We start from the raw sequence: 13336 nt of genomic DNA on the forward strand, positions 1-13336 counted from the left end.
GGGGCTCGGTTTAACATTTCATCAGATAGACAACACCTCCGACAGTGCAGTACTCCCTAGATTTATTTGTGCTCAAGTCCCTGGAATGGGACTCCTGATTGAAATGCTAATAGTTTTACAGTGGAGTCTTTGAACTAGAGAATTATTTTGAAAGAATTCAGAAACACATTGAACATTGAAGTAAAGACTTTACATGTGGCATTTAGCTCTGCTGATAGCTGTGCCTATAGTCTTCTGTGTAATTTCTGACAGCAGCCTGTATTCATCCAGTTGGAGACATTGTTTTTAATAACTTGCCTCCAACTGAGGTGAGATACCATATTGTTGAGGAGCCAAATTAGCAAACCTTGACTGAAAAGTACTCAAATTATTTGCACACGCATTTGCCAGGTTTGGATGTCAGCCAGTGCTGTGACTTCAACACATAATCAACTTACTAAGGTGTTTAAATTCATTTGATAAAGCAATAGTTTGACTGAGGTAGTTGCATTGTTTAGGGTTCTTTTTGTGATATATTACCAAAGATGGATGAATATTATTGAAACCAATGGCCAGATTTTGTTGTGAATGGTGCCGTTTGTTAGACTTACCCATAGACCTTCTGTGGGGTTTTGCTACTTTTGCATCTGCTACTTGTGTGAACAGGACAAGCAACTGTGCATCTTCTCAACCAATCAAATTGAGGAATTGTTAATAACAGTGCAGAGTCTGAACCAGGAAGTGTAAGTTCGAATAATGAATTCAATGTCAGTTCAGGTACAGAAAACTAAATAAAGGGAGAGAAAAAAGGTTAGATTAAGAGAGATGAAAAAAGAGACAAAGAAAAAGTAAAGAAAAAATCTATAATAATTAAAAGCTGAAGGAATGAAACTTAACATTTGTGAAAGTTAATTTTCAGTGCCAAAGAGTTTGTTTGATAGTGTTAACATGGTAATTAGGATGGAATGAACAAACCCTAACTTACTGTGGTGACTTCAGTCCGTATCTATGACATCAGTACAGGAACTTCACGCCATTGAATAGTTTTGAGTGGGGAGACATTTATGCACAGCTTAGGGAGGAGCAGCACATCTTGGATAGTAACTTCCAGATTTTCACGTTTAACTGTGCATCTCCGCTTGCTATCCGATTTGTGCATAAATAACAGTGATAAGTGCAACATCCCCACCGACACCTGGGAGTCCCTGGCCAAAGGCCGCCCTAAGTGGAGGAAGTGCATCCGAGAGGGCGCTGAGCACCTCGGGTCTCATCACCGAGAGCATGCAGAAATCAAGCGCAGGCAGCGGAAAGAGCGTGAGGCAAACCTGTCCCACCCACCCCTTCCCTCAATGACTATCTGTCCCACCTGTGACAGGGACTGTGGTTCTCGTATTGGACTGTTCAGCCACCTAAGGACTCATTTTTAGAGTGGAAGCAAGTCTTCCTTGATTCCGAGGGACTGCCTATGATATTTTTACAGCAAAATCTAGGCCATTGTTTCGCTGAGTGAATGTGCACCTGATCCAAGCATAGAATTCCAATATACCAAATCCATTCATTTAACTCCTTACATGGCATTCCTGATCAAAGAACAATGCTTCCATGCTTTAAATTCAAAAGTCCTCCAATTAATTATTTCTTTATTCAGTGCACCAGTTCTTTTTGTCAGTCTTGCATGTTGGTCATGGTATCTACACTAACCACCTCTTCCACAAGATCACATTTTGAATTGTGAAATGTAGACACAGTTACACCACGAGTGATTAAATGGGCTAAGGTCCCAATATATATGGCAAATTAATATAGGAATCCTGATCCAAACTTTGTTTTTTTTCTGGCAAACTACTGGGTTTATTAGGATTGCTTTGTACTTAACTTTGTTTATTTTCTTTTTAACAGACTTAGGACAGTCCATATTTTATACTACAACATGCTTGCTGCCATTCCTCAGCGATGACATTCTGAGTACTTTACCTTACACCATGATTTCCACTTTAGCAACATTTCCTCCATTTCTTCACAAGGATATCATTGAATATCTGAGCACATCTTTCCTCCCAATGGCAATATGTAAGTTTTTTTTAGCGTCTTGGAAACATACTCTTGCAAACGTTACATTATCTCTCTTTTTCTTCCGCTTCCATTTGCTTCTATGTATCTGTGGTTTTCTTGGTGTTAACACTTTGCTAATTTTTCTTTGTGTCAGTTGCATAAATGGAAAGATGAGAGCCTGCTACAGTTGGAGCGTGTTAACTTTTATGACTATCTTTTCTTCTATTCTGTTTCAGTGGAATGAATGGCATTTCTAGTATATTTTTCATGTGTTTTGCTGACTTTGTGTTTTTTTTAAATCTAACTAGTTCATCTCCCATAGCATTGCTTGTGGATGGGAGCAGGAGGCTAGACTCAGGGTGAGAGGGAACAGGGAACAAGCTGGGCTGAGAGAGAGTGGGGAGAACAGTGCTGGGGCTGAAATGGAGGAGGCAAACTGGGGCTTGGACAGAGGAAAATGCTTTATTTATGTAGGATAGATTGATTCATTTGCAGCGTGGTAACGGGAGAAGAAAAAGATCATTTTCTGCAAGTTAAATTTAATTTAAAATCCTAAATGTGCAACATGTAAGAGACAGCACTCTTCTGCCACATCAGTCTAATTGGACCTTGAACTCTCTGGGCATGTATAAACAATAGCAGTAGATTATCTTTTGAAAAATATCATTGCAGCATCCTGATAGGCTGCTGGTGAGTATCTGGAGCAAACATCCACTTAGATTTATAACGCAGTCAGTGCATTTATTGCCATTTGGCTGAATTACTCCAGTTTCCTTCCACCATTACCGAAATGTTGGGTTTCCATAGTTTAAATAAACTCTCAAAATCCTCCGAACTGACCTGACGTGGTGATACAAGGCTGGATGCAGTGTCTTGTGGCACAGTTGCCTAATGAAAGGAAGGCACAGTTGTGGCATGGCTTCATTTGTGCTCGTTCTCTGCGGAGTTCAAGCTGGAGTGGCACGTGCATGTCAAACACTGCAGAATTTGTGGCCATGCCAATCCTGCCCAGCCATCACATTAAAGAGGGGTAGCCGAACCCGGGCCAGGAGGGAGTGGAGAGGCTGGGGCTGGGAGGAAATGGAATGGTTGAATGCTGAGGCAAGTGCTGGGGCCAGGAATAAACAGAGATGTAGTGGCCCAGGCCAAGAGGGTGTGGAGACGCTAAGGTCTGGGGGCTGCAGAATGAGGTTGGACAATCATGACACTCCGTTTTTGTAAATAAATATCGATATTATAAATCACTTTTCAATTGAAAGTTTGATATTTACCAAATGCTTTCTCTAGTGGGTTCATCCAAGCGAGAAGGTGTTCCACCTTATGTGAATTATTCTGCGTCTTCAATGCTGATGATTGCTATGCAGTATACATCAAATCCAGGTAGGTGCAAAACAATGTATATACCCTTGAGGATGAACTAGTTGTGGCATGGTATATTGAATATCAAATATTTTTAGTGATTGAGAACTATATTAACATTTTAGCTAAAATAAATTTAGAAATAAAGTTTGACCTTTGGGATTTTTCTCTTGTAATTTATTGGCATTCTAATAAATCAATATTGTTACATGTGCATATTGGTTGCAACGTTTTACAAAATAAGTTAACTGTTCAATGTTAAAATGTAAATATCAAAAATATAGACATATTAAAAATACTTATTAATTGATAATTGCTGTGAAGTTTCAGTATGGGATCCAATAGATAAATTGATATTAATTTTTCCTCATTTGATGTGTGGTATGGAAGAGCTAATATCACCATTTATTCATCTACAGATTAATATAAGTTTTACATTAATTGAGGGTTGCATTTTGTCACTGGCAGTGAAAGTTGTGCCAGTTTAGGATTAGTCCGAGCAGACGGGCATGTATCTGGGGCATTGATGCTGTGCGCAGCAATGTGCGTTCCAGATTGCTTCCCAAAAATAATTGATTTGTGGGCAGGGCCAGAACATGTTTCTCTTACTACTATTATTGGGGTCAAGTTTCGGCCTGAGTTGCTCCTATTTTTTTGGAGCAACTGGTTTAGAATGGAGTATCTTAGAAATTGCAATTCTTGGCATTTAGTTTGCTCCAGTTCTAGCCAGTTAGAACAGTTTCATTTTGGAACAGATTTGTTTTGAAAGTTTAGGCAGTGAAAACTTACACCAAACTCACTTAGAATAGAGTAAGTGTAGATTTTTTTACGCTCAGAAAAACCTTACCGACACTTAGAAAATCAGGCGTAAGGAAGAGAGATGGGGGGAGGGGGGGGAAGGGAAGTTTAGAAACATGAAACACATCACTTTTACAAATAAGGTGCCATCATCAATAATAAATCAATAAATCAACCAATAAATCAATCAAAAATTATTTAAAAATTAAAAATTAAAAAAATTAAAAAATCAATAAATAAAAAATTACGTTTCTACTCACCGACTGCAGCACAGGGAGCCCTCCAACAGCGTGCTGGGACGGCGCCCCCCCAGTGTATCTCTCTCTGTCTGTCAGTGTGTGTCTCTCTCTCTGTGTCAGTGTCTCTCTCTCTCTCTGTCTGTCAGTGTTTCTGACAGTGAGGGGGGGAGGTAGAGAGGGAGGGAGGGGGAGGTAGAGAGGAATGGAGGGAGGAGAGAGAGGGAGGGAGGTGGGGGAAGAGAGGGAGGGAGGGGGGAGAGAAGGAGAGAGAGGGAGAGAAGGAGAGAGAGGGAGGGGGGAGAGAAGGAGAGAGAGGGAGGGGGGAGAGAAGGAGAGAGAGGGAGGGGGGAGAGGAGAGAGAGGGAGGGGGGAGAGGAGAGAGAGGGAGGGGGGAGAGAAGGAGAGAGAGGGAGGGGGGAGAGAAGGAGAGAGAGGGAGGGGGGGAGGAGGAGAGAGAGAGGGAGGGGAGAGAGAGAGTGGGGGGGGCAGAGAGAGAGAGTGGGGGAGGGGGGAGGAGGGAGGGGGAGGAGGAGAGAGAGGGGGGAGACGAGGAGAGAGAGAGGGGGAGGAGGGGGGAGAGAGAGAGGGGGGGAGGGGAGGGGGTGGAGGAGAGGGGGAGAGGGGGGAGGGATGGGGTGGAAGAGAGGGGGGAGGGGTTGGAGAGGGAGGGGTGGAGGAGAGGGAGCGAGGGGGGCGGAGGAGAAGGGGTGAGGGGGGAGGAGGAGAGGGAGGGAGGGGGGAGGGGGGAGAGGGATAGGGAGGAGGCTGAATGGACCCAGCCAACGAGAAGAAGCCGGGCCGAAGACTTCGGGTGGGGCCCGCCCCCAGCAAGATGCCGGGCAGGCAGGCCCCGCCGAAGACGTGAAGAGGCAGCGGAGCGGGAGCTGGAGGGGGGATGCGGGGGCTGCGGCAGGCAGCGGAGCAGGAGCTGGGGGGGGTGGGGGGGAGGGGCGGGAGAGAGCCAGAGGGAGCGTGAGCTGAACAGCGGGGGAGCCGGAGCCACAGCCACAGCCAGAGCAGGAGCTGAAGAGGAGGAAGGTGCAGTCCGATCTTCGCCGCTCCAATGAGCCCATTCGGCCGGGGCTAGTGGGGGAGCGTGCTTCGGGTCCCTCCCACACAGTTTCAGGCGCCTGGAGCTACTGCATATGTGCGCACACTCTAGCACGCATGTGCAGAGGTCCCGGCACTGTTTTCAGCGCCGGGACCTGGCTCCGACTGCTTGTGCGTCGAGGGCCTGGATAGACCTGAGGGAGTGGAGAATACCGAGGTAAGATTTCGGCGCGGTTTTGAGTGCGGAAATCAGGCGTGGCTCGCGAGGCTGCGCCATTCCAGGCGCGGCCCGAAACCTGACCCCATTATTACTATTACAATAACAACTATCTCCTCAGCCCATCAATGGCAACTGTGTCTTCAGCAGTCTGGGCACTAAACTCTGGGGTTACCTCCATAAAACTCTCCAGTTCCTCTCCTCCTTTAAGACGCTCTTTAAAAGATAACCCTTTGAATAATCTTTTATTCACTCTTTCAAATATTTCCTTCTTTGGCTTTATGTCCTTATTGCGCTTCTCAGAAGTGCCTTGCTACATCTTTCTAAGTTAAAGGTACTATATGAATGCTAGTTGTTATTAATTGCTGCCTGCAAGGACAAGTTCTCTTATGAAGAAGCTGGCCAAGTCTGGTGGTGCCCTTCTCTTGCCAGGCTCTGATTCCATTTGTCGCTCGTGTACGTGAGAGTTCTTTCTTGTAGAAGCTTGAGAAGGGGACAAACGGAGACACAGGAGAATCTTCAGTCGTGTGCGTGCCTCCTTCCAGATTGATAACATGAGTGCCAAATTTGATCTTCCTGGAATAAACTAAAGCTATAATTGGAATGCTTTTTCTTAGCCTATTTCAGGATGATCCAATTCTGGCACCTTTATAAACTTTTTAAAGTTAGGTCCTAGAAACTGGTGGATTGACAGACCATCCTTGCACTTCTGTGGTCTCAGTTGAAACCCAGTTCATATTGAGGAAGCCAAGGAACCTTTCTTTGTTCGCTGCAAAGACTTTACATGAAGTGACCTTGTGGATTACCAGACCAGTTCCGAGTGGGTGTGAGGCCACGGCACAAAACTGAGATCAAAGAGGCAAAGATTGCTGATTATCACCAGAAGAATGAAAGGGGGTTAGATTTTTTTCAGAGGTTTATTAGAACATAGAATACTTTTACCACAAGTGCCTATTGAGGTAGAAACTGTAACCATTGCTTGAATTTGATCCGTGAAGAATAGAAAATAATGTGGGGAAAGTACAGGGAAATAGGATTACAGCATTTTAAAAACATTGTTATTAGGATATGGGCCATAACTTCGGGCTCAATTTTCCCCAAAGCTTTTTTTTGGCGTTCTTGAAGAGTTGTGCCCGTTTTTTTGGGGGCCCAAGTAAGCCAAAAAAAAATGTTCCAAATTTCCCCGTTTGATTTCTTCATTTTGGCACAGCCTAACCTGTCCTTTAGTTTGGGGGTGGAGCCTTGATCTGCTTTGAAAAAAGCCTTGAAAAAAGATCGGGTTGCCACGGTAACCAGGGACACAATGCGAGCTGAGGCTGGAAAGTGAAACATAACAGCCAGCTGGCAACCGGCATAAGCACATTAAAATACATTGCAGCAACTTGCCTCCAATAAATTATTAAAGTACCCCCACCCCCCTCCCATCCCGGTGCCGATTCCCGCATCTATTCCAGGCCTCCTCCTCCTCCCGGTTCCCACACCTAATTATACCCAAAAAGGTTCCCCCCCCCCGCCTCTTTATTACCTTTCCTGCTGCTGCTGTCCGGGCGTCTTACCTGCGCCGATTTCCTTACCTGTGCCGATTTCCTTACCTGTGCCGATTTCCTTACCTGTGCCGATTTCCTTAACGCTAGCCTATGAAGAACTGGAGTAACTCTCAGCTGACCAAGCTTCCCTAAATGGCCAGAATCGGCGCGGGTGGCAGGTTACGCCCGCTTTCACTGAAAAAAAACATACCTAAAAAAATCGTAACTCACTGCAAACTGTGGTTTTTTAACTTCGGCCAAAAAAAGTGGCCTGCGTCAAAAAAAACGGCACAAATGGGGAAAATTGAGCCCATAGTACCTTTATGGAGGAGTACGGTTGGGTCAATATTATTAAAACAAAATCTTATAATTGAGTTTTGATGAAGAGACTCTTTGAAACATGAACCTGTTGAAAAATGCTGATCAACCAGATGTGCATTTCAAACATTTTCTGATTTATATAACGTTAAAACTTGAGGCTAGAAATTACTCACGGTTATAATAGTGGCGAAATGCTTAACACATTTGCATGCAATGATGCACCTTATCCGATTTTCCCATTCCCGATGAAGTCAAAGAAAAGGAAAATTGGGCGAGGTATATATTTCATGTTTTAGATCACCACTCTTATAGGTAGAAGTTTATCATCGCCCAAATCGGGCGCACCTTCCATTTATTGTAGTTTTTCTACGCCGGGTTGTGGCGGAGGTGCCATCGATATTCGACACTTGGACGTTTTTTTTGCTCGGGGTGGATGTAGTTGCGGCTGAGGGTCGAAAGTGCCCTTGCAGCGGCTCGGCCCCCCGATCACTCATCAGCTCCGCGCTAATGGTGTCAGCGCTGATGTGTCACAACATCTCTCCCCTTCAGTTAAAGGGGAGGGCCGCTGCGAGCTCTACATACTTTTCAGTTAGGTCCATTGGGCCACCAGGGAGGGTTTCGGCTGGGCCAGTAGCCTGGCATCCAAGAGAGGGTGCCAGGCTGCCTGTTGGCGGCACGGCCGAACCCGGGGGCATAATTGTCGAGCTGACCTGACAGTCTGCTAAGAATAAAAAAATAAAATGGCGCGCTGGCAGCGCCACCTCCCCTTTAAGGATGGCTGCGCTGCCAACCAACAAGGAGTGCACCGACACAAAAAGCTGTCGGGCACCAGCCAGCGGCAGCGCCGCTCCCGCAGGACAATTTCGGGAAGCAGTCGCGTGGAGAGCAGAGTTTTGGTCTTAGGTGGATCTGACTGACTGCCCCCAATCTGTTATTCTCTTATTGAGTTTTAACATCACTTATTAATGTTGAAGTAATGTTGATCCTTCCAATATAGATGGGAACAAAATTATCTCCAGCAGTTGTGCATATACAAACTGAAAACAACTGAAGATACCTGGTGCCGCCTTTACCCACTGTCTTTTTCTTTTACGAGGAGGGACATTTACAATTATTGGGTAGTAATTATAGTGTTTCCAAGTCATGTAAAATACATTTCTGTGTGTTTTATAAATAGCTACTTTGCATAGAATTACAAAATTTACAGCATAGAATCAGGCCATTCAACCCAAATGGTCGATGCCAGTGTTTATGCTCCACACAAGCCTCCTCCCACATTAGTTTATCTTCCCATATCAGCATATCCTTCTATTCCTTTCTCTCACATGTAATTATCGAGCATCCCTTTAAATGCATCTATGCTATTCGCCTCAACCACTGCACCGATTTTAACTCCAGGTGGATTCCCCGCTCAGGCCCGAGTTAAAATTGCAGTTGGGACTCAATGATGTCATTGGGCCACAACATGCAAATGTAACAAAGTACCCTGTTGGCTCCTGTGTCCTTGCTGCCTGCTCAGGCGAAAAGGTTAAAATTGCAGTTTTGCGATCATGGTGGCTTTCAGACATGTAAGAGCCAGGACGATTTTAATTGCCTCTCTGCCAAGTACCTGCTGAGCGAGTAGGGCTAAAATCACCCCCACATGTGACCGCGAGTTTCACATATCAACCAAACGCTGGGCAAATAAGTTTCTCTTGAATTTCTTATTAGATTTATTAATAACTATCTGATATTTCATAATAACTTCATGGTGGGGCGGGCAATAATCAAGGGAATAATGGAGGCATGTGAAAAAGGAACGGCAGTAATCATGGGGGATTTTAACCTACATATCGATTGGTCAAATCAAATCGCACGGGGTAGCCTTGAGGAGGAATTCATAGAATGCATACGGGATTGTTTCTTAGAACAGTATGTTACAGAACCTACAAGGGAGCATGCTATCTTAGGGAATAATGGAGACATGTGAAAAAGGAACGGCAGTAATCATGGGGGATTTTAACCTACAGTCAGAATCAGGGGAAGTCATAACGGGGAACAAAGAAATGGCGGACCAATTGAACAAGTACTTTGGTTCGGTATTCACTTAGGAGGACACAAACAACCTTCCGGATATAAAAGGGGTCAGAGGGTCTAGTAAGGAGGAGGAACTGAGGGAAATCCTTATTAGTTGGGAAATTGTGTTGGGGAAATTGATGGGATTGAAGGCCGATAAATCCCCAGGGCCTGATGGACTGCATCCCAGAGTACTTAAGGAGTGGCCTTAGAAATAGCGGATGCATTGACAGTCATTTTCCAACATTCCATTGACTCTGGATCAGTTCCTATGGAGTGGAGGGTAGCCAATGTAACCCCACTTTTTAAAAAAGGAGGGAGAGAGAAAACAGAGAATTATAGACCGGTCAGCTTGACATCGGTAGTGGATAAAATGATGGAATCAATTATTAAGGATGTCATAGCAGTGCATTTGGAAAGAGGTGACATGATAGGTCCAAGTCAGCATGGATTTGTGAAAGGGAAATCATGCTTGACAAATCTTCTGGAATTTTTGAGTATGTTTCCAGTAGAGTGGACAAGGGTGAACCAGTTGATGTGGTATATTTGGACTTTCAGAAGGCTTTCGACAAGGTCCCACACAAGAGATTAAGGTGCAAAGTTAAAGCACATGGGATTGGGGGTAGTGTGCTGACATGGATTGAGAACTGGTTGTCAGACAGGAAGCAAAGAGTAGGAGTAAATGGGGACTTTTCAGAATGGCAGGCAGTGACTAGTGGATACCGCAAGGTTCTGTGCTGGGGCCCCAGCTTGTTTACACTGTACATTAATGATTTAGACGAGGGGATTAAATGTAGTATCTCCAAATTTGCGGATGACACTAAGTTGGGTGGCAGTGTGAGCTGCGAGGAGGATACTATGAGGCTGCAGAGCGACTTGGATAGGTTAGGTGAGTGGGCAAATGCATGGCAGATGAAGTATAATGTGGATAAATGTGAGGTTATCCACTTTGGTGGTAAAAACAGAGAGACAGATTATTATCTGAATGGTGACAGATTAGGAAAAGGGGAGGTACAACGAGACCTGGGTGTCATGGTACATCAGTCATTGAAGGTTGGCATGCAGGTACAGCAGGCGGTTAAGAAAGCAAATGGCATGTTGGCCTTCATAGCGAGAGGATTGGAGTACAGGGGCAGGGAGGTGTTGCTACAGTTGTACAGGGCCTTGGTGAGGCCACACCTGGAGTATTGTGTACAGTTTTGGTCTCCTAACCTGAGGAAGGACATACTAGCTTTGGAGGGGGTACAGAGACGATTCACTAGGTTGATTCCGGAGATGAGAGGGTTACCTGATGATGATAGATTGAGTAGACTGGGTCTTTACTCGTTGGAATTCAGAAGGATGAGCGGTGATCTTATAGAAACATTTAAAATAATGAAAGGGATAGACAAGATCGAGGCAGCGAGGTTGTTTCCACTGGTCGGGGAGACTAGAACTAGGGGGCACAGCCTCAAAATACAGGGGAGCCAATTTAAAACCGAGTTGAGAAAGAATTTCTTCTCCCAGAGGGTTGTGAATCTGTGGAATTCTCTGTCCAAGGAAGCAGTTGAGGCTAGCTCATTGAATGTATTCAAATCACAGATAGATAGATTTTTAACCAATAAGGGAATTAAGGGTTACGGGGAGCGGGCGGGTAAGTGTAGCTGAGTCCATGGCCAGATCAGCCATGATCTTTTTGAATGGAGGAGCAGGCTCGAGGGGCTAGATGGCCTACTCCTGTTCCTAATTCTTATGTTCTTATGTTCTTATTTATGGCTCCTAGTTTTGGTTTCACTATTACTGAGTTTCTACTCTTGATGAGCATACCCATCCAATCTTTTACTTGTGTCCAGTACTTCATGTATTTTTCTTTTTTTGCCAAACTCATCCTTGATATTCTTAAACTCTTATTCAGGCTCTCAACTTCAGTGTGAGATCCAATTTTAATGTGCTTTTCAACACAGTCCATCATATCTTAGGATTATATAGGCTAATAAAAAGCTAATGATTTTAAATAACCACCGAATGATTGCCACACAAACACACCCACAATCAATGTGTCTTTTGACACCATTCAAATCAATCACTACTTGATTGATCATAATGGAAAGAAAGCCTTTAATAGCTCAATAAAATGGGTATTACGAACAAAGAACCTTTTGTAAATAATACCAAATTAATTAGTTAGAATGAACTTTCTTCATATTGTACCTAGAATAAATTTCATAATTGTAAATATACACAGCTATGTTATGAGTAATTTCATTGTTCAGTTTTAATGAAATATTTGCGAACTGATATGAAATGCTGATTTTAATGCACGCTTATTTGAAAATGTTTTTTTATAGTGTACCATTGCCAGTTCTTGGAAAGTCTTATGAAGTACAAGCAGGAAGTCTGGAAAGTAAGTAAATAGTACAGCAGCTAGAATACCATGATATAATTGTTCTCTGTGATGGACATGCCGAGTTTAAAAAAAATCTGCATTATTATTGCTTTAAAAATGGACTTCTTTGTTGTAATACACTTGAAGTTGATATTAACTGCTTCACGAGCCACAATCACCAGTCAAAATAATAAACTTACATACACTTCCTTTTCTCAACTATTCATATCTGGAATTCTCCCTTTGTGCGGCAGCAGAAATAACATTTGTGGGTGAAACCTATTCAGATTCACAGCCTTTGAAGTGCTGAAAACAGAAGGTTTGCTTCAGCACGCTTGTCATCTTGCTGTGAAATGGGAGAGGGGAGCAGGTTATTTATCTCTTTCACTGACTTGCTTTTGTAAAGTTGCTGCAAAAGGGCTTGCGGGAAATAATACATAATAAAACTTGGCTTTTGTATTTTATTAAATTAGTCACCACTTGTCAGTGTGTCAACACTCCAGATAGAATTTTATTTGTTAGATAAAGCAAATATTTATGGAAGTTCACAGACTTAAGCTTTGCTGCTGGCTAAATGCCCATCTTTCCTCCAGTGTTGACTCCAACATGGCTGCAAGAGCAAAGGTTTGGCTTCTGCATTGACTTGTAACTTAGCTAATTAAATAAAATGCTGGCTGTTGCTAAGGAGAAGGGAAACAAGTGCAGATGGCATTCTGCCTGCCCAATCTAAGACATTTTTATTGTATTTTAATGGCGGTAACACCAGCATCACTAAAATGGAAAACTCAGATCTTGGCATATTTTAATCACAATATAGCTTTGCCATTTCAACAAAATTATGGCTGGAATCTTACCAGCCCTGTGAGTGCGGGTTTGGAGGCGGGCCCACTGTCAAAACGGCCGTGATTGACAGCGGGATGGAAGTTCATTCTGAACCCGCCTTCTTGTGAATTTCCAAAGTGCTGGCTCTGCCTGCGGTTTGCAGACCCGGCACCAAGTGGCTGTCAGGCAATTGTGCTAATTAAGAAGCTGCTTAAAGCTATTTTACTAGGTCCAAAGGATTCTTCCAAGTTTTTCACGAGGTTCACGTCCCTCGGGTATCACGTCAGCTAAGTGTGTCAGATGCTCAACAACTCGCTGGTGCTGGGTTGTATTGTCTGAGGTGACTCTGCGCCCTCAGAGGCAGGAGGCTCCTCTGAGGAATCTTGTTGCTGTTGCTTGTGGACAATGGCGGGTGGGGGCTCCTGATGGACCTGGGGGAGAGCAAAGACATGAGTTACATATGTGAGATGTCAACTGTAGACATACCATTATACACATCATGACCATTCATAAGAATATAAGAAATTGGAGCAGGAGTAGGCCACCTGGTCCC

At 43.9% G+C, this 13336-nt stretch overlaps 1 protein-coding gene and 1 long non-coding RNA gene across 3 annotated transcripts in view; one reads left to right on the top strand and one right to left on the bottom strand.

Annotated features, from left to right (window-relative positions):
• The window catches only part of LOC139263437 (protein unc-79 homolog), a 253255-nt gene that overhangs the window by 24308 nt on the left and 215611 nt on the right, over nucleotides 1–13336 (top strand). Inside the window, exons 4-6 of the mRNA XM_070879516.1 lie at nucleotides 1879–2049; nucleotides 3319–3411; nucleotides 11924–11979. Of these exons, the coding sequence (XP_070735617.1) occupies nucleotides 1879–2049; nucleotides 3319–3411; nucleotides 11924–11979 (320 nt within the window). The remainder of the gene's footprint in view (nucleotides 1–1878; nucleotides 2050–3318; nucleotides 3412–11923; nucleotides 11980–13336) is intronic.
• The window catches only part of LOC139263438 (uncharacterized), a 33713-nt gene continuing 32209 nt past the window's right edge, over nucleotides 11833–13336 (bottom strand). For both annotated transcript variants that reach the window (XR_011593147.1, XR_011593146.1), the window contains one exon: nucleotides 11833–13214. This is a non-coding gene — a long non-coding RNA (uncharacterized lncRNA). The remainder of the gene's footprint in view (nucleotides 13215–13336) is intronic.

Source organism: Pristiophorus japonicus, chromosome 4, assembly GCF_044704955.1.
Source record: "Pristiophorus japonicus isolate sPriJap1 chromosome 4, sPriJap1.hap1, whole genome shotgun sequence".
NCBI classification, from domain to species: Eukaryota; Metazoa; Chordata; class Chondrichthyes; family Pristiophoridae; genus Pristiophorus; species Pristiophorus japonicus.